This window comes from Doryrhamphus excisus, linkage group LG16 (assembly GCF_037039965.1).
Source record: "Doryrhamphus excisus strain RoL-2023G ecotype Guam linkage group LG16, RoL_Dexc_Guam_v1.1, whole genome shotgun sequence".
Lineage (NCBI taxonomy): Eukaryota > Metazoa > Chordata > Actinopteri > Syngnathiformes > Syngnathidae > Doryrhamphus > Doryrhamphus excisus.
In genome coordinates, this window is record NC_136372.1 from 15694994 (window position 1) to 15722963 (window position 27970).

General features: G+C 41.5%; 2 protein-coding genes across 3 annotated transcripts; one reads left to right on the forward strand and one right to left on the reverse strand.

Annotated features, from left to right (window-relative positions):
* Window positions 1-10785: 10785 nt before the first annotated feature.
* top3a (DNA topoisomerase III alpha) lies at window positions 10786-21177 on the reverse strand. Of its 2 annotated transcripts, none has more exons than XM_058050458.2 (19): window positions 20685-21177; window positions 20549-20608; window positions 20382-20455; window positions 20223-20298; window positions 19970-20078; window positions 19714-19857; window positions 19458-19628; window positions 19264-19364; window positions 18151-18225; window positions 17979-18061; window positions 17700-17910; window positions 17440-17625; window positions 17245-17374; window positions 16966-17079; window positions 16718-16883; window positions 16488-16634; window positions 16260-16382; window positions 13492-14192; window positions 10786-12385 (listed from the first exon to the last, which is right to left on the reverse strand). In XM_058050458.2, exons 1-19 carry the CDS (start codon window positions 20880-20882, stop codon window positions 12243-12245), a joined length of 3012 nt encoding a protein of 1003 aa, XP_057906441.2. In that variant the 5' UTR covers window positions 20883-21177; the 3' UTR covers window positions 10786-12242. The 2 variants fall into 2 exon arrangements, with proteins under 2 accessions (XP_057906441.2, XP_057906442.2); XM_058050459.2 differs by having other exon boundaries at window positions 20554-20608; window positions 20685-20881.
* Window positions 21178-21510: 333 nt separating this feature from the next.
* smcr8a (Smith-Magenis syndrome chromosome region, candidate 8a) lies at window positions 21511-27909 on the forward strand. Its single transcript, XM_058050460.2, has 3 exons — window positions 21511-22551; window positions 23668-25224; window positions 26250-27909. The coding sequence occupies exons 1-3, from the start codon at window positions 21950-21952 to the stop codon at window positions 26707-26709; spliced, it is 2619 nt and encodes an 872-aa protein (XP_057906443.2). The 5' UTR covers window positions 21511-21949; the 3' UTR covers window positions 26710-27909.
* The last annotated feature ends 61 nt before the right edge of the window (window positions 27910-27970 follow it).

A 27970-nucleotide genomic window follows, 5' to 3' on the forward strand; every position in this document is an offset into this window, starting at 1 on the left:
AAGAAAATTTTTTTCAGGTGTCGATTTTTGGAAAAAACGTAAGGGGTTAGCCTTGGTTTTTTTTCCCAACTTTTTTTTTCAACTCCTTCAAATTGTAGTTTTCTGATGTGGAATGAAGTGGAAACCTCCCACACGCTCATTGGGGGTCCCGGAAGAACCCATAAATGCAAAAAAATACAATTATTTTCAGGTGTCGATTTTTGGAAAAAACGTAAGGGGTTAGCCTTTGTTTTTTTTTTCCCAACTTTTTTTTTCAACTCCTTTAAATTGCAGTTTTCTGATGTGGAATGAAGTGGAAACATCCCACACGCTCATCGGGGGTCCCGGAAGGACCCATAAATGCAAAAAAAGAAAAGAAATTTCAGGTGCCGATTTTTGGAAAAAACGTAAGGGGTTAGCCTTGGGTTTTTTTTTCCAACTTTTTTTTTCAACTCCTTCAAATTGTAGTTTTCTGATGTGGAATGAAGTGGAAACCTCCCACACGCTCATCGGGGGTCCCGGAAGGACCCATAAATGCAAAAAAAGACAATTTTTTTCAGGTGTCGATTTTTGGAAAAAACGTAAGGGGTTAGCCTTTGTTTTTTTTTCCCAACTTTTTTTTCAACTCCTTTAAATTGTAGTTTTCTGATGTGGAATGAAGTGGAAACCTCCCACAGGTTCATTGGTGGTCCCGGAAGGACCCATAAATGCAAAAAAAGAAAAAAATTTTCAGGTGTCGATTTTTGGAAAAAACGTAAGGGGTTAGCCTTGGTTTTTTTTCCCAACTTTTTTTTTTCAACTCCTTCAAATTGTAGTTTTCTGATGTGGAATGAAGTGGAAACCTCCCACACGCTCATCGGGGGTCCCGGAAGGACCCATAAATGCAAAAAAAGGCCATTTTTTTCAGGTGTCGATTTTTGGAAAAAACGTAAGGGGTTAGCCTTGGTTTTTTTTTCCCAACTTTTTTTTCAACTCCTTTAAATTGTAGTTTTCTGATGTGGAATGAAGTGGAAACCTCCCACACCCTCATCGGGGGTCCCGGAAGGACCCATAAATGCAAAAAAAGACCATTTTTTTCAGGTGTCGATTTTTGGAAAAAACGTAAGGGGTTAGCCTTGGTTTTTTTTTTCCAACTTTTTTTTCAACTCCTTCAAATTGTAGTTTTCTGATGTGGAATGAAGTGGAAACCTCCCACACGCTCATCGGGGGTCCCGGAAGGACCCATAAATGCAAAAAAAGACAATTTTTTTCAGGTGTCGATTTTTGGAAAAAACGTAAGGGGTTAGCCTTTGTTTTTTTTTCCCAACTTTTTTTTTCAACTCCTTCAAATTGTAGTTTTCTGATGTGGAATGAAGTGGAAACCTCCCACACGCTCATCGGGGCTCCCGGAAGGACCCATAAATGCAAAAAAAGACAATTTTTTTCAGGTGTCGATTTTTGGAAAAAACGTAAGGGGTTAGCCTTTGTTTTTTTTTCCCAACTTTTTTTTTCAACTCCTTCAAATTGTAGTTTTCTGATGTGGAATGAAGTGGAAACCTCCCACACGCTCATCGGGGGTCCCGGAAGGACCCATAAATGCAAAAAAAGAAAAGAAATTTCAGGTGCCGATTTTTGGAAAAAACGTAAGGGGTTAGCCTTGGGTTTTTTTTTCCAACTTTTTTTTTCAACTCCTTCAAATTGTAGTTTTCTGATGTGGAATGAAGTGGAAACCTCCCACATGCTCATCGGGGGTCCCGGAAGGACCCATAAATGCAAAAAAAGACAATTTTTTTCAGGTGTCGATTTTTGGAAAAAACGTAAGGGGTTAGCCTTTGTTTTTTTTTCCCAACTTTTTTTTCAACTCCTTTAAATTGTAGTTTTCTGATGTGGAATGAAGTGGAAACCTCCCACAGGTTCATTGGTGGTCCCGGAAGGACCCATAAATGCAAAAAAAGAAAAAAATTTTCAGGTGTCGATTTTTGGAAAAAACGTAAGGGGTTAGCCTTGGTTTTTTTTCCCAACTTTTTTTTTTCAACTCCTTTAAATTGTAGTTTTCTGATGTGGAATGAAGTGGAAACCTCCCACACGCTCATCGGGGGTCCCGGAAGGACCCATAAATGCAAAAAAAGGCCATTTTTTTCAGGTGTCGATTTTTGGAAAAAACGTAAGGGGTTAGCCTTGGTTTTTTTTTCCCAACTTTTTTTTCAACTCCTTTAAATTGTAGTTTTCTGATGTGGAATGAAGTGGAAACCTCCCACACGCTCATCGGGGGTCCCGGAAGGACCCATAAATGCAAAAAAAGACAATTTTTTTCAGGTGTCGATTTTTGGAAAAAACGTAAGGGGTTAGCCTTGGTTTTTTTTTCCCAACTTTTTTTTTCAACTCCTTCAAATTGTAGTTTTCTGATGTGGAATGAAGTGGAAACCTCCCACACGCTCATCGGGGGTCCCGGAAGGACCCATAAATGCAAAAAAAGACCATTTTTTTCAGGTGTCGATTTTTGGAAAAAACGTAAGGGGTTAGCCTTTGTTTTTTTTTCCCAACTTTTTTTTTCAACTCCTTCAAATTGTAGTTTTCTGATGTGGAATGAAGTGGAAACCTCCCACACGCTCATCGGGGGTCCCGGAAGGACCCATAAATGCAAAAAAAGAAAAAAATTTTCAGGTGTCGATTTTTGGAAAAAACGTAAGGGGTTAGCCTTTGTTTTTTTTTTCCCAACTTTTTTTTTCAACTCCTTTAAATTGCAGTTTTCTGATGTGGAATGAAGTGGAAACCTCCCACACGCTCATCGGGGGTCCCGGAAGGACCCATAAATGCAAAAAAAGACAATTTTTTTCAGGTGTCGATTTTTGGAAAAAACGTAAGGGGTTAGCCTTGGTTTTTTTTCCCAACTTTTTTTTTTCAACTCCTTCAAATTGTAGTTTTCTGATGTGGAATGAAGTGGAAACCTCCCACACGCTCATCGGGGGTCCCGGAAGGACCCATAAATGCAAAAAAAGACCATTTTTTTCAGGTGTCGATTTTTGGAAAAAACGTAAGGGGTTAGCCTTGGTTTTTTTTTCCCAACTTTTTTTTCAACTCCTTCAAATTGTAGTTTTCTGATGTGGAATGAAGTGGAAACCTCCCACACGCTCATCAGGGGTCCCGGAAGGACCCATAAATGCAAAAAAAGAAAAGAAATTTCAGGTGTCGATTTTTGGAAAAAACGTAAGGGGTTAGCCTTGGGGTTTTTTTTCCAACTTTTTTTTTCAACTCCTTCAAATTGTAGTTTTCTGATGTGGAATGAAGTGGAAACCTCCCACACGCTCATCGGGGGTCCCGGAAGGACCCATAAATGCAAAAAAAGAAAAGAAATTTCAGGTGTCGATTTTTGGAAAAAACGTAAGGGGTTAGCCTTGGGTTTTTTTTTCCAACTTTTTTTTTCAACTCCTTCAAATTGTAGTTTTCTGATGTGGAATGAAGTGGAAACCTCCCACACGCTCATCGGGGGTCCCGGAAGGACCCATAAATGCAAAAAAAGAAAAAAATTTTCAGGTGTCGATTTTTGGAAAAAACGTAAGGGGTTAGCCTTTGTTTTTTTTTTCCCAACTTTTTTTTTCAACTCCTTTAAATTGCAGTTTTCTGATGTGGAATGAAGTGGAAACCTCCCACACGCTCATCGGGGGTCCCGGAAGGACCCATAAATGCAAAAAAAGACAATTTTTTTCAGGTGTCGATTTTTGGAAAAAACGTAAGGGGTTAGCCTTGGTTTTTTTTTCCCAACTTTTTTTTTCAACTCCTTCAAATTGTAGTTTTCTGATGTGGAATGAAGTGGAAACCTCCCACACGCTCATCGGGGGTCCCGGAAGGACCCATAAATGCAAAAAAAGACAATTTTTTTCAGGTGTCGATTTTTGGAAAAAACGTAAGGGGTTAGCCTTGGTTTTTTTTCCCAACTTTTTTTTTTCAACTCCTTCAAATTGTAGTTTTCTGATGTGGAATGAAGTGGAAACCTCCCACACGCTCATCGGGGGTCCCGGAAGGACCCATAAATGCAAAAAAAGACCATTTTTTTCAGGTGTCGATTTTTGGAAAAAACGTAAGGGGTTAGCCTTGGTTTTTTTTTCCCAACTTTTTTTTCAACTCCTTCAAATTGTAGTTTTCTGATGTGGAATGAAGTGGAAACCTCCCACACGCTCATCAGGGGTCCCGGAAGGACCCATAAATGCAAAAAAAGAAAAGAAATTTCAGGTGTCGATTTTTGGAAAAAACGTAAGGGGTTAGCCTTGGGGTTTTTTTTCCAACTTTTTTTTTCAACTCCTTCAAATTGTAGTTTTCTGATGTGGAATGAAGTGGAAACCTCCCACACGCTCATCGGGGGTCCCGGAAGGACCCATAAATGCAAAAAAAGAAAAGAAATTTCAGGTGTCGATTTTTGGAAAAAACGTAAGGGGTTAGCCTTGGGTTTTTTTTTCCAACTTTTTTTTTCAACTCCTTCAAATTGTAGTTTTCTGATGTGGAATGAAGTGGAAACCTCCCACACGCTCATCGGGGGTCCCGGAAGGACCCATAAATGCAAAAAAAGAAAAAAATTTTCAGGTGTCGATTTTTGGAAAAAACGTAAGGGGTTAGCCTTTGTTTTTTTTTCCCAACTTTTTTTTTCAACTCCTTTAAATTGCAGTTTTCTGATGTGGAATGAAGTGGAAACCTCCCACACGCTCATCGGGGGTCCCGGAAGGACCCATAAATGCAAAAAAAGACAATTTTTTTCAGGTGTCGATTTTTGGAAAAAACGTAAGGGGTTAGCCTTGGTTTTTTTTCCCAACTTTTTTTTTCAACTCCTTCAAATTGTAGTTTTCTGATGTGGAATGAAGTGGAAACCTCCCACACGCTCATCGGGGGTCCCGGAAGGACCCATAAATGCAAAAAAAGACCATTTTTTTCAGGTGTCGATTTTTGGAAAAAACGTAAGGGGTTAGCCTTTGTTTTTTTTTCCCAACTTTTTTTTTCAACTCCTTCAAATTGTAGTTTTCTGATGTGGAATGAAGTGGAAACCTCCCACACGCTCATCAGGGGTCCCGGAAGGACCCATAAATGCAAAAAAAGAAAAGAAATTTCAGGTGTCGATTTTTGGAAAAAACGTAAGGGGTTAGCCTTGGGTTTTTTTTTCCAACTTTTTTTTTCAACTCCTTCAAATTGTAGTTTTCTGATGTGGAATGAAGTGGAAACCTCCCACACGCTCATCGGGGGTCCCGGAAGGACCCATAAATGCAAAAAAAGAAAACAATTTTCAGGTGTCGATTTTTGGAAAAAACGTAAGGGGTTAGCCTTTGTTTTTTTTTTCCCAACTTTTTTTTTCAACTCCTTTAAATTGCAGTTTTCTGATGTGGAATGAAGTGGAAACCTCCCACACGCTCATCGGGGGTCCCGGAAGGACCCATAAATGCAAAAAAAGACAATTTTTTTCAGGTGTCGATTTTTGGAAAAAACGTAAGGGGTTAGCCTTGGTTTTTTTTTCCCAACTTTTTTTTTCAACTCCTTCAAATTGTAGTTTTCTGATGTGGAATGAAGTGGAAACCTCCCACACGCTCATCGGGGGTCCCGGAAGGACCCATAAATGCAAAAAAAGACAATTTTTTTCAGGTGTTGATTTTTGGAAAAAACGTAAGGGGTTAGCCTTTGTTTTTTTTTCCCAACTTTTTTTTTCAACTCCTTCAAATTGTAGTTTTCTGATGTGGAATGAAGTGGAAACCTCCCACACGCTCATCGGGGGTCCCGGAAGGACCCATAAATGCAAAAAAAGAAAAAAATTTTCAGGTGTCGATTTTTGGAAAAAACGTAAGGGGTTAGCCTTTGTTTTTTTTTTTCCCAACTTTTTTTTTCAACTCCTTTAAATTGCAGTTTTCTGATGTGGAATGAAGTGGAAACCTCCCACACGCTCATCGGGGGTCCCGGAAGGACCCATAAATGCAAAAAAAGACAATTTTTTTCAGGTGTCGATTTTTGGAAAAAACGTAAGGGGTTAGCCTTGGTTTTTTTTTCCCAACTTTTTTTTTCAACTCCTTCAAATTGTAGTTTTCTGATGTGGAATGAAGTGGAAACCTCCCACACGCTCATCGGGGGTCCCGGAAGGACCCATAAATGCAAAAAAAGACAATTTTTTTCAGGTGTCGATTTTTGGAAAAAACGTAAGGGGTTAGCCTTGGTTTTTTTCCCAACTTTTTTTTTCAACTCCTTCAAATTGTAGTTTTCTGATGTGGAATGAAGTGGAAACCTCCCACACGCTCATCGGGGGTCCCGGAAGGACCCATAAATGCAAAAAAAGAAAAAAATTTTCAGGTGTCGATTTTTGGAAAAAACGTAAGGGGTTAGCCTTTGTTTTTTTTTTTCCCAACTTTTTTTTTCAACTCCTTTAAATTGCAGTTTTCTGATGTGGAATGAAGTGGAAACCTCCCACACGCTCATCGGGGGTCCCGGAAGGACCCATAAATGCAAAAAAAGACAATTTTTTTCAGGTGTCGATTTTTGGAAAAAACGTAAGGGGTTAGCCTTGGTTTTTTTTTCCCAACTTTTTTTTTCAACTCCTTCAAATTGTAGTTTTCTGATGTGGAATGAAGTGGAAACCTCCCACACGCTCATCGGGGGTCCCGGAAGGACCCATAAATGCAAAAAAAGACAATTTTTTTCAGGTGTCGATTTTTGGAAAAAACGTAAGGGGTTAGCCTTGGTTTTTTTCCCAACTTTTTTTTTCAACTCCTTCAAATTGTAGTTTTCTGATGTGGAATGAAGTGGAAACCTCCCACACGCTCATCGGGGGTCCCGGAAGGACCCATAAATGCAAAAAAAGAAAAGAAATTTCAGGTGTCGATTTTTGGAAAAAACGTAAGGGGTTAGCCTTGGGTTTTTTTTTCCAACTTTTTTTTTCAACTCCTTCAAATTGTAGTTTTCTGATGTGGAATGAAGTGGAAACCTCCCACACCATGATTGGGGGTCCCGGAAGGACCCATAATGCAAAAAAAGACAATTTTTTTCAGGTGTCGATTTTTGGAAAAAACGTAAGGGGTTAGCCTTTGTTTTTTTTCCAACTTTTTTTTTCAACTCCTTCAAATTGTAGTTTTCTGATGTGGAATGAAGTGGAAACCTCCCACACGCTCATCGGGGGTCCCGGAAGAACCTAGAAATGCAAAAAAAGAAAAAAAATTCAGGTGTTGATTTTTGGAAAAAAAAGGTAAGGGGTTAGCCTTTGTTTTTTTTCAACTTTTTCAAGTCTTTGAAATTGCAGTTTTCTGATGTGGAATGAAGTGGAAACCTCCCACGCGCTCATCAGTGGTCCCGGAAGAACCTAGAAATGCAAAAAAAGAAAAAAATTTTGAAGTGTTGCTTTTTTAAAAAAAAATGTAAGGAACAAAAGAAAAAAACAAAGGCTAACCCCTTACCTTTTTTTCCAAAAATCAACACCTCAAAATTATTTTTTTTTTCCCTGCATTTCTAGGTCCTACCGGGACCCCCGATGAGGGTGTGGGAGGTTTCCACTTCATTCCACATCAGAAAACTGCTATTTAAAAAAGTTTGAAAAAAAACTGAATTTTTGCATTTTTGGGTCCTGTTAGCACCCCTGATGAGGGTGTGGGAGTTTTTTTGTCAAATTTTTTCAACTGCCCTTTTCAGGTGCAGGAGGATGCGGAAACTTCCCACACCTTCATCGGAGATCCTAGTACCCACTTCACTTCTATAATAAAGTTATAAAGTAAATCGCTTAAAAATGTAACTAAAATAAAGTAAAACTACGTACTTACCACTTGAAGACGACTGAATGGAGCGGGAACAGGAAGGTGGTGTAGAACCATACTGTCACCTAGTGGTGCTGCCTGAATTCATAAAAATGGCGTATTTCATGTCATAATAAAATGAATAACACAATAAAAACAAAATATAAGTACATATGAATTCATTCTATTGCTCATTTTGTCCTGGGCAACCAAGCCTAACCTAAGTGCTAGTTCTACATGGTTATTAGGACGCCACAAAAAAGCCCAAGAAAAAGCAATAGATGTATATGTATTCATATTAGCATCATAACAAGCAAACGAGTCTTCCAGCAAAAATACTACATGAATGATGAAGTCAGGATTGTATTTTTAGCATCGACAAAGTCTTCAATTTGCAGCTGAAAGGTGGAGGGAGTCGTACTTGTTAGTAGTTACAGTTACACAGCCAGGAAAGATCACAATCTGCAATTGAAATGAAAGCCCCGCTGTACTCTGGTGATACTGTTCACCCCTTGCGGCCATCTTTGATCCAAATATAGCACTAAAGAGCAAAAGCGATACTTCCATCTTAATGCTAAGCAACATGTCTACAGAGAGATTACAATGCTTGCTTGGTGCCTTTCATGCAAACGTGTTAAACTCCACTTCAACATTTCCGTACTGGAACTTTCTTGTACCTGAGTACTACAACACACACAAAGTACTCTGTGGGAGTACTTTGACATGATGAACGCAAGGAGCACGACAAGTCCACTCTTCTCCTCCATTTACAGTAAAATTAAGCACTTACATGAGCTCCCGTTATGGTCTGCATGCACCTGGAATGCTTGCATCACTTACGGGCACCGGTCGCCATGGCAACTGTTTCTACAGCAACAACTGAAAAGCTGGATGATGATGATGATGATGATGATGATGAGACAGCAGGAAGGGTTGATAAGCAGCTCAGGGGATGAACAGGGATCCATGCTTGCTGTTGACCTCTGACCTATAAGTGCAGCAAATATGGAAATCAGAAATATGGGGAAAAAAAAGTGCAGCAATACCGCGACGATCAATAGAATTAGTAATCGGAAGAAAAATATTGAATGATATTTCATTTTTAAAGACCCCCCACAGAGTAAAAATAGCAATTAACACAAACAAAGAAGTCCCGTTAAACGTGGAATGGTTGTGGAAGTGTCAGACTTTTTCCGAGAAGTGAGATCATAAGAAAGAAAGCAGCAATGCGGCATCCAATGAGACTCTTCTTATGTCATCCTGAGACCAGATCACCACCCCCCCCACCCCCCACTGTTAATAAACCTCAAACCTGAATATTTAACCCTTAGATGCACGAGTGACTGGACCCTACACTCTTCCATAAGTGGAAGATAATTTTTCCAATAAAAAACAACCTGTGTGCTCCAAATATCCCCCGGGCCGTACTTTAGACACCCCTGCAGTAGTTATAATGCATCCAGAAAGTTCACCCAAAGCTTTACTATTTCCATATTCACATTTTATACAGCCTTATTCCATAATGAAATTATTTTTTTTTTTTCAACTCTTTTAAATTGCAGTTTTCTGATGTGGAATGAAGTGGAAACCTTCCACACCCTCATCGGGAATCCCGGAAGGACCAAAAAATGCAGAAAAAGAAGATTTTTTTTAAGGTGTTGATTTTTGGGGGGAAAAAAGGTAAGGGGTTAGCCTTTGTTTTTTTTTCAAACTTTTTTTTCAACTCTTTTAAATTGCAGTTTTCTGATGTGGAATGAAGTGGAAACCTTCCACACGCTCATCGGGGGTCCCGGAAGGACCAAAAAATGCAGAAAAAGAAGATTTTTTTTAAGGTGTTGATTTTTGGGGAAAAAAAGGTAAGGGGTTAGCCTTTGTTTTTTTTTCCAACTTTTTTTTCAACTCTTTTAAATTGCAGTTTTCTGATGTGGAATGAAGTGGAAACCTTCCACACCCTCATCGGGGGTCCCAGAAGGACCGAGAAAAGCAGAAAAAGAAAAATTTTTTCAGGTGTCGATTTTTGGAAAAAACGTAAGGGGTTAGCCTTTGTTTTTTTTTTTTTTTAAATTAAAAAAAGAAATTAAAAAAAAAAAAATTCAGGTGTTGATTTTTGGAAAAAAATGGTAACGGGTTAGACTTTGTTTTTTTTTTTTTTACTTTTTGTTCAACTTTTTCAACAAAATCTTTTTCTGCATTTCTGGGTCCTTCTGGGACCCCCTGATGAGGGTGTGGGAGGTTTCCACTTTAAATTTTATAATTGAAAATAATGTAAAAAAAAAAAGAAAGAATGTTTTGTTACAGGTCGTTGTGTGTAGAATTTTTAGGTAATAAAAAATAATGCTGTCACATAACAAAATATTATGTTTCAGGTGCACTATATGAAGGCTTTGTCATGCAAATTTATAATAAAACTAATTTACACAACACTTTTTTCTGTATTTCCTGCATATCTCAATGTTATATAGTGAAAAAGGAGGTCTGTATTTCTTTCTAGTTTTGTTTTCTAAACTTGACAAAACTACTCTACTGGTGTGCTCGTAGCCTTGAGCATATTCTGAAAGTAGGGTTACTGACTTGGTGACGTCATCGCGCTGCAGCGTCGTCTCGATGCGCTCCTCCTCCTCCTCCTCCTCCTCCTCCTGCAGGGAACGTTTGCAAGGAAACAGTCTGCCACTTCCCGTAAGAAAGACGTTATTACTATCAAGGAGAGAGAAAAAAAAACACGCAAGTATCACATGACTTGTTATCTGCCCGGATACTGGCAGTGTGTGTGTATATATGTGTGGATTTGGGAGCACAAAAACAACACTGCAGGACCATTAGCGCCCACTCGTGATGACTCACGCGTGACTCACCGAACGTGCCAGTAAAGGAAGATCAGCGCTGCTTCTCTGGAATATCAAGAACATTAAAAAAAAAAAAAAAAAAAAAGAAGGTCCCATACCGGGAATCCACGCGTTTCTCGCTAAATAACTCGAACCTGCAGGGCTGCAGGAATCGAACCGCACATCTGGGAATAAAAGCCTGCAAAAAAGTGCACAAAGTTTATGTGGTAAGGAAGTATGCATTGCTGAGTTACACATTCTGACAGATTGCATGATTGGCAGTATTTTTAACTTCATGAATTAATTCCATATGGGATGTGCAGTATAGCAATGCAAACAAACTGCAGAATTATTAAAGCTCCAAAAATATGAACTGGTATTCCATGTAGCCTGAAATATCAAAAAAGGTTAGTTTTGCTGCTGTCTGCAATCTAATTGTGAGACTATGAGTCAGGATAAAAACCAAAACTGAATCATTTCCAGAGAAGAACATGATTACCACAACTGAAACCAAAAGCATTAAAACGGAACAATGGAATGCTCTAACATATACATATTTATTACCAGTTGGTCATATTAAAATTTGAATATTTTAAATATCCTAGTTACAAGTCTCTTTCCCAACCCATAAAGTCTACTCCTACAAAATATGGGTTTAAAAGATTCATTCATTTTGTACTGCTTATCCTCACAAAGGTCACGGGGGAGCTGGAGCCTATCCCAGCTGTCTTCAGGCAAGACAGGTACACCTTGGACTGGTGGCCAGCCAATCACAGGGCACATATAGACAAACAACCATTCACACTCACATTCATACCTATGGACAATTTGGAGTCGCCAATTAACCTAGCATGTTTTGAGTACCCGGAGAAAACCCACGCATGCACGGGGAGAACATGCAATCTCCACACAGAGATGACCGAGGGTGGGGAAAGACAAAATAAGAAGCCAAAAAGTTACCACTTCCACACAAAATAGGAGAACTCATTCATTCATTCATTTTGTACTGCTTATCTTCACAAGGGTCGCGGGGGGTGCTGGAGCCTATCCCAGCTGTCTTCGGGGCAAGAGGCGGGGTACACCTTGGACTGGTGGCCAGCCAATCACAGGACATATATAGACAAACAACCATTCACACTCACATTCATACCTATGGACAATTTGGAGTCGCCAATTAAACCTAGCATGTTTTTGGAATGTGGGAGGAAACCGGAGTACCCGGAGAAAACCCACGCATGCACGGGGAGAACATGCAAACTCCACACATAGACGGCCGAAAGTGGAATTGAACCCTTGTCTCCTAGCTGTGAGGTCTACGCGCTAACCACTTGACCGCCGTGCAGCCGGGTTTAAAAGATGTTATGCTGAAAATGTCAGAATCTCAAGAAGATTACGTTTGCATGCCAATGCATTTTCCTTTAAAATGAAAGCCGCCAGCTCTCAAACTGGAGTGAAGCTCTTCTGGTGGTTGCTCGCAGGATGACGAATAAAGCGAAAGGCAATGAATGGGTGCTTCACAGGAGCCAAGGACAGCTGTTGACTCTTATGAATCTTCTCACTACACATTTAAAAGTGGTCCCCTCCTTTTCGGAATAGCTGTCTAAGGCACACGAAGGTCCTTTGCAGGTGTTGCATTGTATGTGAAGGATGCAAAGAGTCGTGTCACGGGTCCCAGACCCTACAGATGGGTGGGGGTGTGGGGGGCTCGCTGCTGTCACCGCTGAGGACAGCTGACGCGCGTGTGTCCTGGCATGTGGCAGATGCCGCAGGAACGAGGTTTCTTGGCAGCGGGGGGTTTGTCCCCCGTTATCTTCCTTCCCTTCTTCCCCCCGTTAAACCTGCCAACCGCAACGGCACCTGATGGAGAGGAAGAGAGGTCAAAACACAACAAGAGTCTTCATGCCGCGTCTCAGCAAGATAGGGATGTTGTGTCGTCTTTATGGTTAAGTAATGAGAAATTTCCGAAGACACTGAGAGATGATTGCTAGTACAAATGAACTGCAAACAAGTTGCAGAAATGTCAAAAATATGTCATGGAGCAATGAATTGTGCAGCAAAATATTTTACAGCAAGATGCTTTTTGTTCACAATTTATGTAGTTACATCATCAGATTAAAAAAAATATTAAATTGAATTAAACCTTAAAAGATCCCAGGGTCATTTTTGGCAGTGTTAAATGAATATAGGTCAAATTCATTCATAGATTTCCTCAAATAATCCTAAAATTAGTTATAAGTTATTATTAAAAAAACTGCCAAAAAAGCCCTTTTTGATCCCTAAACTAAGCAATCCTTTATTTTAATTTAGACAACTGGCTTTCAATGTTTAATTAGTCTATTTGGCCACTAGATGGTGCTACATGTTCCCATTCAAAGCATGCAGCAAAGCTTCACACCTTTTACTGTTCTCTGCGTGTCAAATGTTACGCGATATATATATATATATATATATATATATATATATATATAAATTCATAGACTAATTGTAAAGTTATTTTAAAAAAAACTGCCAAAAACAGCCCTTTAAAACAAATTTAAAAAGCCCTTTTTGATCCCTAAACTAAGCAATCCTTTATGTTAATTTGGACAACTGGCTTTTAATGTTTAATTAGTCTATTTGGCCACTAGATGGTGCTACGTGTTCCCATTCAAAGCATGCAGCAAAGCTTCACACCATGAAATGTTCCGTGATGTTGGATAATTATGTTAAAACTATGTAAAAACTAATTCTCTGTATTATCTTTTTATTGTTATGTATGGGATACATAAATATGTGATATTTATTTCTTAAGTGGAAGTAGCAAATTTTTTTTTTATTATGTCCCATTTGCAGAACAGGATCTTATTTTGTTTTTCTAAGGCCAACATAATGAGGGCGAGTGATATTTAGGGCAGGTTATATTTAACTTTTTACTAAGTTAAAAATAACTACACATTCATCTACTGCAGGTGCGCGTGTCTTGCCTTGTGGTGGGGCGTTTTCATCAGCCCACTGAAAGAAGTTACATTGCTGGTCTCTGGGTTTCCCACAGGTGTGAAACTTCCGGCCCTTGTTCGGTCCGTCTTTCAGCACGGTGCGTGTCACTGCTGCCTCATTACAGTTACACACTATGCCTCCTGCGCCCTCTTCAGGCCAGCCGCCATCTCCTTCCGCGGTGTTCCTGAACCCCAGAGATGGCCGCGGAAGCTCTGAGATCCTTGACTGAGGCGGCGGCGCAGGCCCTCGACCCTGCTGAGACGCCTGCTGGCTTGGCTGATCTGCCCAAAGGAAGAAATTACAAGTTCCTGAATTGCACTTGTAGAACTGGCGACCTTGGTTGGGACCATCTTTGCGCACAGTCAGCAGGATTGCATCCTGACCGCAGTTACACACAATGACATCACTGTTGTTTTCAGCGCTGATACTACTGCCGCCTGGTGGTGGGCGAGGCTGCGGGGGCCATGAGAGGGCAGAAAGCGGAGCGGAAGGTCGAGGGTTTGATCTTGGTGCTGATCTTGTGGTACTTGAGCGGGGTTCTTCTCCTCCTCCTCCTCTCCCTCCTCCTGACATTAGGTACTTTAAGTCCAGCACTTCTCTGAGAGTTTCATCACATCCACCGATGCAGCCAACAAACTCTAAAGGCATCATGGCGGGTAGGCTGCCCCGGCGGAACTTGAACTTTAACCTGAAGGACACAAATGCAAACATTAGGTACACCCACATTTAATGGAAAAAACACCACTGTAAAGTACAACCGTACAGAAAAGTGTCCAAAGTGCTGCCCGCAACTTTTTTTTATTATTGGGTCGTAGCACTACTTGTTGCTGATTAATGCTTTTCAACGCAGATCACCAAAGCAGATCACTTGCGGCTTGTAGTATTGCACCTGAAGTGATCCCTGCGTGCAGCAGAGTGTCTCGTTCTAATGTTCAAATTGCCCACAAATTTTGGACATCCATGTTGTTAGGGTACATAATAAAGCATCTAAAGTCAGAGTACAACCAATAACAGAGCAGGAAACCGAGGTAGCGTGGTTGAAATATCAATACTGTATATGACTAATTTCATACATTACAAGCCCGGATGATACAGATTGATTATGGTTATGGTTTTATTTCATTTGAACATGCATCAGATTACAATTGAGTGCATCCCATAATCAGTTCACAGTTCCACATGTCCAAAAGGAGTAGGAAGAAGCAAAGCTTATTAAATCTTACCCCTCCATCTGGTACTTTTACAATCAGTAACTGTTACATTTGTTCACTTCCTGCTTTCCATAATACAGTTTGTTTTTTTTTTTGTTTTTTTTTAATAAAGTACCTCGTACCAAAGTACGAGGTGATATGACCATCCAATGACATAATGTGTACCATAGTAAGTGTCAATATAGTGATATATAAAGGACATCATGACTGGTTCAAGACTCCTTGTATTTAGCAAACATCAACTGCTTGTATTGTTTCTTGAATTCGCTCATCGTTTGAGGTCCTTAATCAATGTATTTTATTTTTATGTATTTTAAAAAGGGACTCAAGAGACATGTGTTGTTTTCAAATAGTGTCTAAGGGAACAAAAGTTTAGCGAAGAAGTTGCCATGGTGATGAGAAAAGTGTCCCTGACAGAAAACATATCTTCATTGTTCTATAAGTAAAAGAACATGCACAAACTGCCGGATAGGGGGAAAAAAAAAACGATTTTTCAGCCAAGTGCTGCATTTGAGCTTTGAGGTGGGTACATCTGATTAGTTGCTGTGGCAACAGATGCTGGTGTGGAGCACTCTGGATTGCTGCTTGCCAAATGTGCCCTATATTTGGACTGTGCTCTGGCGTGTGGTTTACTGGGTTAACACCCACTGATGCAAACAGGATTCTTTTTTTTTGTATAGAATATGTCTTACTTACTTCAACTAACACGCAGACACACCGGCCACAACATTATATCCACCTGTAGAATCTAAAAAGATCCAAAGCTGCCTTTGCGAAGATAATACTGTCTAGAATTGCTATATGGCATAATGACTAGTCACTGCGAGTGTGGACTGGGATGAGAGTAAATTATCTTCAACATCACTTTCACCTTCAGACACAGTAGGAACTGATGCAGTTGCCTAATAATAACTCATCAGGTGATTGGCCAGAGGTTCATGCACCTTGAAAGGCTTGCACAAAGCGAGAATTGTGTTGTCAAATATACATGATTAACATAAAAGGAGTGCAGCACTGGCAACTAGAAGTATGACCTTCACAGCAACTATCAGAACATCTTATCCAACTGTTGAAACAGCCAACCATACACTCCTCACCACCCCTTGGGGGGCGCTTGGCTGTGCTGTGGATGTACTAGTCATGGGATACAGTGTTTAATCCGGTCAACCTTCAGTTTTCATTGCACATTGCTGCATAATGCGCCTGCTAAATAACCCGCCATGGGGCTGAAAAAGTTGAAAGTATAGAATTAAATCTCGCCAGGATGTACAGAAAGTCTATATCAACAATAACCTCCATCTAATCATCATTTATAATTATTTGACATTGTTTTCAGCATGTAAAAGTATAATTATTTACTATACTATTTGTTAATATTTTTGGGTGTCTGACACAAATTTATTGGATTTATGCTATTTCTTTTTGTGTTTATTATGGCTTTGCATCCTCACTCAACATTCGCATACTGTATGGAAGTCCAATTTCGTGGTGTATTTGAATATTAAGTGCAACTCTTTGGACATTCAACTGTGTGAAAGACTCACATGTGAACGGGTCTCGGCTGACATGTGGAACAAATGCTGTCATCTCTGCTGACCTCCAGTACGGTGTCAGGAAACCATACAGCTGTTTTGCAGGCTGGGAAGCCCAGACAGGACAGGTACTTACTGCGAGGGAGGGGTAAAAATTATATTAGTAGATGTCGAATAAGAGCATCAGTGGGTTTTCCAAGTGGGATGAAACATTTGAAATCATTTGAGAATGGCTGATACCTGTTTCCTTCCCGCTTCTTCTTCAGCACCATGTCCCGTCCACAGTGTGGGCACTTTCTGACAGGCAGTGGGATCTCCATGTCTTGCTGCTCAGCTTCAGGGATCTCCAGAGCAGGCCCCAAATATGGCGACAGTGCTTCATCTAACCTGAAGTGGGACAGAAAAGAACCTTTTTTTTTACAGTGAACCTAATTGCACTCATTGTACTTCTGCACAACACAAAAACTAACTTCTTTGCCTTCCTGACGGACTCAATGAAGACAGCTTTGTATTTCTGAATGTGGTGCTGTAACACGCTCCATTTGTCCTTCCTGCCCTCCGACACCAGCTTGAGGTCCGCCTCCAATTCAGCTCGCAGGTGGGGTTTCGACATTTCATAGCCCATGGCGTTGTAACCTACGCAGAGAGACAGCGGGAACTTCTTTGAGTTCAAAAACTTCTCACCGCTATAGTCTGCAGTGCGAGCCGGTGTACATACCCTCCACCAGTCCCATGCCAAGTTCCCCAGGGAGAAACCTCTGGTCAGGTGTTAGGCCCACGTACATGCGACTCTTAATGGTTTCTATGTGCTCAGCATGTGTTGCGTCTGTGCCTGTTTAACACAATTATGATGGTTTAAATGTCCATGAATGGATTTCAAGCATTCTTCATTATATGTATATACATATTATATGTGTGTGTATATATATATATATATATATATATATATGAATGAAAATGTTGCAAAATGCATATACTGTGTGTGTGTGTGTTGTACCAATGCCATGCTTCTCCATCAGCGATATGAGGTCTGCTTCCGTGAGCAGCTGTGGAGGACTCGTCTCACCATCCACCATCTCTATAGCTGAGGGCTGGAACTGGGTGCCTTGTTCATAAACTGGAATCACCTAGCACATATAAACTAGCATCCTTAGAGTCTTCCATCATTTTAAAACAACAACAAAATCTTTACCTTAGCGCTCCACCTGTCATAGGGATAAACATCGAGATAATTCCTCGCAATGATCATGAGCCCCGATGCGGAAAACTTCTCCTGAGCAATGTCAATGTCCACAATGGTCTCCTGCCCCAAAGCATCCTGTGATACACAAGCCAGGAAGTGGCGGACGATGAATTCATACACACGTCCTTCATTGCCCTGAACACAGCAGAAGTACATGTTAAAAAAGCAGCAGGGTGGAGATATTTACTTTTATTTGGGCTTGTGCCTACCTGCAGTGTGCTTGTGTATTTAGTCGGGTGTATAGGGGGATGGGCTTGGTCAGAATTTTTGCCCTGTCGTGGGTTGGGACCCCCAGGTTGGTCAAGCACCCTCTGGGCGAACAGGCCCCAGTCGGGGCTCGGTAAGTGCTGCTCCACCAGCGGGGCTAGAGCGAGGGATGCTGGGAAGATATTTGTTTCCGTACGAGGGTAGCTGATGTAGCTACACAGAAAAACAATGTAGTGTTTATTGTAGTCCACCCAAAATTGACAAAACAAAACATAACTCACCCTTGTGTGTAAAGTTTTTCTGCTATTTTCATGGTCTCCTTAGCACTTATTCTCAACTTACGAGATGCAAGTTTTTCCAGTTCCTGTTAAGAAAAGAGAAGGAAAATCCTAAGACTACTTACTGAGACAGATATCAAAATAAACAGGCAAATGTTTAAAAGTTTGACTTTACCACAGTGTCCAAAGGCAGCGGTCTCCATTTGCTCTTGGGCTTACTTGTTACTGAGGTGACTGTTGCTATGGGATCCTAGGAACGGATAAAAAAATATTCTGGTGTTTGTCTTTGTGCACTCACTGACCACTTAACAATACATTTATAATTTAGTAGTGTAGTTGTAGTAAACTGCACAGCATCATTCATTGCCTGCCTTGTAGTGAAATACGGTAAGTATTACACCTCTCAATACTAACCTTAACCCAATAACAAACATTACACATCATTCTTATAATTGTTCATATATATTTGTACACAACTCAAATTTAGAGTTGTGTTTTTGAGCTGTGGCAAAAAAAGAAGGATGCAAATAGGCACTCAAAATGACACACACATGCACAGAGAGTGGGCGGCAACCATGGTGCCTTGCTGGTTTCATACAGCCCTGAGATAAACACCATAACAGAGATAAAATAACACAGTAAATGTATTTTCTGTAGCCTGCTTCACTGCATGAATCATTTATGCATTGTGCCAGCAAAATGTTGTGATGAATAAAACGTTCCCATTTACAATCATTTCATTAATGGGTATCCACAGCTGTGTTTGATTCAGTGCCCAAACCCTGAGCTGGAGGGTGGATTTGGCAACATATTTTGGTGGGCAAAATTAGCTATTTAGAGGGGAAAAAGTTTCGAACTGGCTCATAATATTGTTTAGTCATTATTTTGGGTTAAGTTGCAAAACAAAAAAGTGAAACTAACTGTCCAGGGCAGTGCGGCGCATGTTGTGTCCTGTGCAGCTCATTTTTATGGTGTGCACTATTTGGTAAACTCTACCAGGCATCTGAAGATGATTACGATCTACTCAACTCTGAGTAATTTGGCAACAATCTCATGTACACCAAGTGTTCTTCACATACAGTCATGGTTTCAGGCGACACTTGTCATCTGCTAGCAATGCCGGCTACTGAAATTAGACAGACTTCAATGCAAACCAAAGTTAGACTTGTGACAGAGTGGATAAGTGTATGGAATGTATAAATTGCTCAATCAAAACTTCTTAGTGCTTTCTGCAAAAGTGGACTTATGTTTATTCATACATACGTAAGAAAACAGATAGCTGGCATACCTCCATACAGATCTGGTAGAGCACCAAGCAAGCCGTGTGGTTGAAAAGACGATTCCTTTTCCATCCAAACTCCACAGTGTCCTCCTCCACTTCGTGCAGCACTTCAACAAGAAAGCAGAGAAGTTGCAGATGAGCAGAACACATTCGCTATTAAAACATCAAACCTGAATACGCATATGCGCGTATTTGTGCACCTTTAATCTTGTAGAAAATCTCGGGAATGAAAGCCTGGATGGCCTTGAAACGTTCCACCACGAAGCCCAGTGTAGGAAACTGACAGCTGCCATAAGAGATGAGCTGATTGGCCAGAGACTGTGGAAAGATCTTTTGCAGGCGAAGAGTCTGGAACCGGGTGAAGGATGCACCTACATGTGCATAGAGCGAAATGTGACATCATCAGAGTGATTACATCATGTGACTACTCGTTAAGTGCAATAAGATCATGCTCACCTATCCGCAGATCAAGCTCCTGGCGAACATCAACAGCATCGCTGATGTTAACATCTGGCTCGGACAGCGTCTCACAAGCTCTTCGAATGGAATTGGGTGTGATTTCAGAAAACTTTGCCCGGAACAATTGTATATTTGGCTTCACTGAAAATATATTAATACACACATACCAGAGTTAGCTGTACCCTTTTTGGTGTTTTACCGTCACAAGAATATTGTTACGTTTTGCATGAAATTTTCTTTAGTCGTACGGTACCTGTTTTACAGACATTGATAATTTCAAAGCCAATATTCTCTCCCTCTCTGTCACAGTCAGTCCAGATAACCAAGGCCTCGCAATGCCTCACCTCTTTCTCTAGCGTACGCTGCAGAGACAGGACAGCAAAATGGGAGTTTTGAAACAATTTTTAACAACCATTACTCACAAATACAGCAACCAATGGAGCACAAGTTTTCATAATTGATTTAGATACGTTTATGATTCCTGGGAAAGGTAAAAAAAAAAGTACCTTAATTTGTACCATGCCATCTGGACAGTACTTCTCTACCTCAGCATCAAACAACAGCACTGGATTGCAGCTGTGCCTTTAGATGGAAAATGTTATCCAATTATCAGCATTATAGCATGTAAGTGATATATTTTATGTACATATGTTTTTCTAACTTACCATTTCTGGAATGGAGCCTTAAATTCAAAACCCAGTAAATGGCCTGAGACTGATGTCATTGTTACGGTCACATTCTACGGGGCAGATGATTGTATAAAGAAACAATGAGAGAAAGTGCGATAACACATTTTGAAGAAGAAATTGTGTATTTCATCTTGTATACAAACCTGACCAAAAAGATTATATTCATACTCGTAGATCTTGTTAAACTTGGACAGTCCTTCCCTCTAAAATAGAAAACATAGTATGGTAACTGCTACAATATTGATACACAATATACACTTGCAAAACAGTTTCACAAACCCTCCTGGATCTTCCATTGGACATAATTTCAGAGATGCCTTTAGCTGCGTCATTCTTCTCGGCTACGCAGAGCACCCGCTTGATTTGACCCCTTCTCCGGTTCATGTCGTTTGTAGCCGTGGAACACCTCAGCTGGACGCCTGGTCTCTGTCGTTCCAGTCGAAGCAGATATTTAGCGAGACGGTTCAATACTTGCATGCCTGGCGTCTACTCAAAAAAGCAGCCTGTTCCCCACACAGTACCGCTGCTGTTTGTCCACTGTGTTAGCATGTTAGCTAAAAGCGCTAGCGAGAACTGGTATGGAAAACTTCAAAGGTCTTTGTAGAGTTAACTTTGTCAGCTTTTGTTTAACTTGTAAACACGTCTGTCTGTAAAATACACGAAATGCTAACAAATTAAACGCACAACGACAACAACTCTATTCGTACTGTCTTCGACTATTTAATAAGAATGTTAACTTTGTTTACAAATTCCGCGCCCGTCTGTCAAACACTGCCGTAATCTGGTGTGCTGTCGTAAAGTCAGGAAATTGACGTAAATATATTGACCATCAAACGTATGGACATAAATTGAAATAAGTGTTGATGTTTGCTTGTTATTACATTTTATGTGTTTAAATGATATCAGCGTTTAAAATAAATTAAACATTTTGGACCGTTTTTAATTTATTTTTATTCTGACAGTAAAGTTGTTCCATAATACCAACGTCAACCAAAACTGACTCGTCAGTATTACCACTTTTATTTTAAATAGAAGTAAAGTAAATCCCTCAAACTTACTCCTCCCTGGCGATTTTCTTTCCGTGTGGAATTCTTGCAGCGGATTGGTTTGCTGGGTCACCTGACCTGACTCCGAGCAGCTGGGCAAACATGGCGTCAGTCTCATAGTGTGATAATTATGTCACTCCTGCTTTTTCTAGCTGTTGCTCCCGTCTGTGGAGTATGATCATGAACGCACAAAGGGAAGACGAAGAGGCATTTTTCGCGGCATTTTTTTCAAAAAGTATCGTTCCTCGACACAGCGGCTGAGACGCTGTGATTGGCGCAAAGGTAATTGCTTTTGTTAGCAGGACGCATGACAAGCTGCGGACTGTATATCCTCATGCCGCAATTGAACACTGCAACCTCATTTTATATATGTGTTTTTGTTGGTGGGTGCGTGGACGATGAGTTCGCAGCGGCCAATGCGGCTTCACGTTGTCTTGCATCATTTGTAAGTGAGCTGCACAGTGTGGTGTCTCTCATGCCTTGCTCAACAGCAGCACTATGATAGGTTCACCTGACGTGGTGGCTTTCACCAAAGAGGATGACGATGGTCAGAACAATCCCGATCCATGGGCTATTCCAGAGGAGTTCTCCATCCCACTCCACCCGCTGGTGGATTCCAACCCTTGGGCTAAAACTTCTTACGCCAAGTTCTCAAAAGACTTTATCCTTATTTCGGAATTTTCTGAGCAGGTTGGCCCTCAGCCTCTTCTCACCATCCCGGATGACCCCAAAGTCTGCGGCACGTTTGATCTCAACTACTTCTCCCTGCGGATCATGTCGGTGGACTACCAGGCCTCATTCGTGGGGCATCCGCCTGGCAGTGGATACCCTCGGCTCAGCTTTGTGGAGGACTCAAGGGTGGTGCTGGGCGACTCCAAGGAAGGGGCTTTTGCCTACGTTCATCACCTAACGCTGTATGACCTGGAGGCCAGGGGTTTTGTGCGACCTTTCTGCATGGCGTATGTTTCTGCAGACGAAAGGAAGATCATGTTGCAGTTTCAGGAGCTGTCTTCCCGCTTCTCAAAGGCCTCCGAGTGTTTGAAGGCGGGGAACCGTAGAGCCTTTGCTAAAGAACTTCAGAGGAAGCTTCGAGACTTGGAGTAAGTGCCGTACGGAAACATGCATATACTGCATCATCTGCATTCCCAAGACAAAATTTTTACTGAAGAAAGCAAATGAAATGGCCATAGATAACAACAATGTATGCCACCAGGTATCCTCCAAATATACATAACAGGGTAAAAAAAAAATAAGGTCAGTTCAAATTAACATTTTAAACATCCCATATTATAGCAGTCCCACAATCGTACATTGACTAAAATGAGAGGTGGGGTACACCCTGGACTGGTGGCCAGCCAATCACAGGCCACATATAGACAAACAACCATTCACACTCACATTCATACCTATGGACAATTTGGAGTCGCCAATTAACCTAGCATGTTTTTGGAATGTGGGAGGAAACCGGAGTACCCGGAGAAAACCCACGCATGCATGGGGAGAACATGCAAACTCCACACGCACTCATTTCATGAGGAAAAAAAGGGCGAAAAATATTTTAGTCTTACATATTTAAAAAAAAAAAATCAGACTTTTAGGAGTGCTGTCATAATATTATGTGAAAATGTTTTAAATTTGAGGGGAAAAAATTGTAAATTGTAGTTTTGACAAAAATGTTTCTTACAAAGCAGTTTGTTAGGAAAAAAAATATGAATTTCTGAAACAACCGCGACCCTCGTGAGGATAAGTGGTAGAAAATGAATGAATGAATTTGCACCAAAAAAAAAAATATTTTATGATTTTTATTTTAAATATTTTATGAAATTTTATGGAAGAAAAAAAATTCCAGTTATGATTAAAGAAGTAATTTATGTATTGAAAAAAAAATAATTTCATGAGAAAAAAGGGAGAACATGCAAACTCCACACAGAGATGGCCGAGGGTGGAATTGAACCCTGTCATCCGAGCTGTGAGGTCTGCACGCTAACCACTCGACCACCATGCCGCCTACTGCAAATTAGCCTACTTTTTACATATACATACATTATTTATATATATATATATATATATATATATATATATATATATATATATATATATAATGTAGATCACCCGTGCTGTCTTGTGGATGTTTCGTGAATCAAATATTTGTTTGAGAGTCGTTCAAGTTAAACATACATAACCGTTGATTAACAACCCTGTTAATTCCCTCTTAGGTACACACGCTCCGTTCTGCAGAGGGAGGAGGGGCTCCAGAGAGAGGCGGGGCCGCAGTGCATGTATTCCGCTCACGCCGTGGAAAAGGCCAACGAGCTCGCCAACGTGGAAAAGAGCATATACGAACACAAGGACCTTCTTCGGCAGATCAGCTCGTACCCGTACCGCCCACGCCGAGACCCTCAGGCTGTTGCTTGTCAGAAGTGCATGAGCGAGTGCGAGGAGCTCTTTGGCACGTTAGCTAACCCCATCAGTTACACGAAGGGAGAGGAGGATGTTCTGGGACATAACGGTCATGGAGGAAGCGAAGAAGAAGAAGAGCGTGTTAAACGCAGGCCGTCCTACACGCCGCAATTAATCAAAGCCAAGTCTGCAAAGTGTTTCGACAAGCGCCTCAAAACACTCCAAGAGCTTTGCGACGACACCTTCTACGAGGCCACCGTGGAGCTCCTGAAGGACACAGAGAGAAGTTTTCGGGGTGATCTGTGCTATCTTCACACCCGCCGCTTGGATCGAGCCATGCGGAGGAAGCAGAGAGTGATAAACTTCCTCTTTGAGGAGGAACTCTCTGAAGACGGTTTTGAGGATGAAGACGCGCAGGCAACATCAAGGCCATTCTGTGCTATGAACCACGCAGTTGACAACTCCACACTCATAAATCCACCACCTATTGTACTCGGAACACCAGAACTTCCGAAACCTCTTGACGTTGCTTTTCAGACTAATCATTCTGGAGACCTCAGGCATGAAGGTCTCGAGTCTTTCAGTTTTGACCAAACTTTAGAAACCCGAGAAAGCTCAGAGGAAACCAAAATAAACTGTAGCATTGTAAAGCTAGCTATGGATCCAGAGTCGGATTTGACCCCAAACTGTGAGCAAATAACCGATCTGGAATGGGTGGAGGCCGCTATTGAGGAAGATCACAACGAGGGAAACGGGAATCACAAAGCTTCAGATGGATGCAAGAAGGACTCAGAGTTATTAGTCCCGATGGATGCTGCCTGCTGTATGGCGCATGAAGTTTTTCTCGATAATTCACCCGATGTTGCGCCGTGCCTCAGCATCCGCCTGCAGAATCCTCAAACCCTGGTGGTCAACCAGGAGCCCCAGGCTCTACTTCCACTGCAGGATGACTATGCTGTGGGTTCTCCAAGCGCTGAGAACCAGACGACCGGACTCCTGGGAGATGCAGCGTCCCGTACTTCAGCCGAGGACGGGTCTGACTGCACCATGAGTGCATCGACTGGTTCTGACTGGACCGCGTCACCAGTCGGCAGCAGAGGGATGCAGAGTCTGCGTCAGAAGAAGAAAGCCGGGCAAGGGGCTTTGAGGTTTGTGCGCCAGTACCCCTTTGCTATGCAGGCGCTGTGGTGTTTGCTGAGCGGCAGGACGCTGGTCGTGCTCGGGGAGGATGAGGCGAGGGTGCGCCGGCTGGTTTCCGCCCTGGCCCTGTTTGTACCGGCTCCTGGGAGGTGTGGAGAGAGAGTCCAAGCCTGGCTGTGCTGCCCTTTCACCCTTACTGACCTGCAAAAGTGGAAACTTATTGGATTGCAAAGGTATATTCCATTTTACATACATAATAAATACCGAAAATATGTACATTTAGCGACTCCAAATTGAGTGTGAATGGTTGTTTGTCTATATGTGCCCTGTGATTGGCTGGCTGGCCACCAGTCCAGGGTGTACCCCGCCTGTTGCCCGAAGACAGCTGGGATAGGCTCCAGCATACCAATGACCCTCATGAGGATAAGCGGTAGAAAATGAATGACGTACAGCAATGAATCTTGCACACAATAAAACTAAAATAAAGTAAAATTATTCCAACAACATGCATGCTAGGTTAATTTGCGACTCCAAATTGTCCATAGGTATGAATGTGAGTGTGAATGGTTGTTTGTCTATATGTGCCCTGTGATTGGCTGGCCACCAGTCCAGGGTGTACCCCGCTTCTCGCCCAAAGACAGCTGGGATAGGCTCCAGCACCCCCGCGACCCTCGTGAGGATAAGCGCTAAATGTAAACCTTCTAAATGTGTTTTTTTAAACATTAGAGCTCTCTAGACATGAAGTAGCACCCCTATAGTCACTTATACACTCCTATAAATCATTATTTATGACATTACACAACTCTTTTGCTGGAGACCCGAGTTCGATTCCACCCTCGGCCATCTCTGTGTGGAGTTTGCATGTTCTCCGGGTACTCCGGTTTCCTCCCACATTCCAAAAACATGCTAGGTTAATTGGCGACTCCAAATTGTCCATAGGTCCAAATTGTCCATAGGTATGATGGTTTGTCTATATGTGACCTGTGATTGGCTGGCCACCATTCCAGGCTGTACCCCACCTCTCGCCCGAAGATAGCTGGGATAGGCTCCAGCACCCCCGCGACCCTCGCGAGGAAAAAGCGGTCGAAAATGAATGAATGTGTGGATTATATACGGAGATGGCTCCAGAAAAAAATACTTGTTGATATACATATATACTTGCTGATATAAATATCATATATAATATATATGATATTATATAATATATATAATATAAATACATGACAAATGACTTAACAAATCTCTCCCCATCTCTCAGAGTGGCGTCGCCTGTGGGTTCCAGCATGCTATACTCACTGTCCCGCTACAGTCGCTACATCGCCATCTTGGACGCCGACCAGAAGACCTTGCGCTGTCCGCCTTACCGCGGCCAACTGCTCGCCAACATCGCCGACCACCGCACCTACATTCGCCGCGGCTCCACCTACTTCCTTCACCTACAGAGCACGCTGTGCCGCCTGGCCGCCGAGGCCTTCCTGTTCACCTTCACCCACCACCTCCATCTGCCGGTCAACGCCACCGAGGGGGCGGAGGGCGTGGAGAGCCGACGTCGATGCTTCCTACAGGAGCAGCAGGGGCTGGGGGAGGACGACAGCCAGATAGTGCTCTACCTCAGCCAGCTCATCACTCAGCACTACCTGCACGCTGCCGACGGACGTAGCGCAGCAGCGCCTCCTTTTAGTTTTAACTACACCACCAGCGTTTTATACAAAATCTGATATTTTAGAAAGGGAGCCTCCCTTTTGGTTTTTAATACACTGAACTGGTCGTTTTAATTTAACTTATTGTGTTATTCTGCAAATCTATCGCATATTTGCCTTGCTGTTTTATCCCACTTGGCAGTTACGTTGCGGGATCAATCCCGAAAACATATACTATTATGTGTGTGCGTACAGTATATTTATATATTTTTTATAATAGTAATCCGACACTGCTGTTAGTGTGTACAAACTTGCTGATTTACTACACTGTCCTAGTGCCCTCCTTGTTTTTTTAACCCACATTCCTGCAGGAACACATGGGTGTCCATTTTCATGCAACACTGGATTGGATTTGACTCTTGAGAGCACAGAGTTAAAATGCCTTGTTGAATTGAGAAATAGCGGTGACGCATTCTTCCATGGGGAAGATCCGTGAGTGTGTGTGTCTTTAAAGCTATTTAACCTTATTGTATTGAATTTCACTGTTGTCTTAAAAGGTGTGAGAGTGTTGTGGTGTCAGCATGAAGACCGTCTTGGTGAATTATTGTGTAGGTGATGCTGCTTTAGTCATAAATTTACACACACAAACAAGATGGCGATGTCGGTTAGTGTGGCTGAGGCGAGGGCGGATGGAGGCGTTGATATACAGTACATTTTTTTTACAGTTGCCGCAGTGCTTTTTTTTCATTAATGCATTTATGTTATGCTAAGTCTGTGATGTTGCTGTAATTGTGTATCCAGGTATGTAACTGTACATGTGACTGCATGAGGTGAAAGGTCAAACTGACATTGAAGGCATGCTTGTTGCCACATTAACCTTACTTCCCTTCCACACATCATTTTGCTGCATGTGACCCTATTAAGTGTTTTTTTTAGCGATTGTCCCACTAATGCAAAAAAATGTGAATGTAATCAGATCAAGCCATACCGCAATGTGCTTAACATGTAAACACGTAGTGTCCTTAAGTTACATGTCACGTCTGTTTTGTGCACACGGTCCATCTCAACTTGAGTGGGAGGTGTTATATCTACAACAGATGGGTGTTTTTAATGTACTTTATTTTTTTTTAGGTCAGTTTTATTTTTTTTTTCATTAAATTATTTCAAATGTTTGCACTTATATTTGGTTCATATGTTGATTATACTTAAGCTCACTGTGATCCTGGAATAACTAATGCAACTGACAGATCATTATTAAATATAAAGTGCTCCAACGGACTTCTGCGTTTGTCTCACTTGTTTTTTTTTCGCCGGCGATGACGAATGTGCAAGCTTTTGA

Coding starts and splice junctions, on each gene's coding strand:
- top3a (XM_058050458.2), bottom strand. CDS start 20,882: ATGCAAGTATTGAACCGTCTCGCTAAATATCTGCTTCGACTGGAACGA. Junction 18,226..19,263: donor TCTACCAGATCTGTATGGAG/GTATGCCAGCTA, acceptor ATCCGTTCCTAG/GATCCCATAGCAACAGTCAC. Junction 16,635..16,717: donor TCCGTCAGGAAGGCAAAGAA/GTTAGTTTTTGT, acceptor GTCCCACTTCAG/GTTAGATGAAGCACTGTCGC.
- smcr8a (XM_058050460.2), top strand. CDS start 21,950: ATGATAGGTTCACCTGACGTGGTGGCTTTCACCAAAGAGGATGACGAT. Junction 22,552..23,667: donor AGGAAGCTTCGAGACTTGGA/GTAAGTGCCGTA, acceptor ATTCCCTCTTAG/GTACACACGCTCCGTTCTGC. Junction 25,225..26,249: donor AAACTTATTGGATTGCAAAG/GTATATTCCATT, acceptor CCCATCTCTCAG/AGTGGCGTCGCCTGTGGGTT.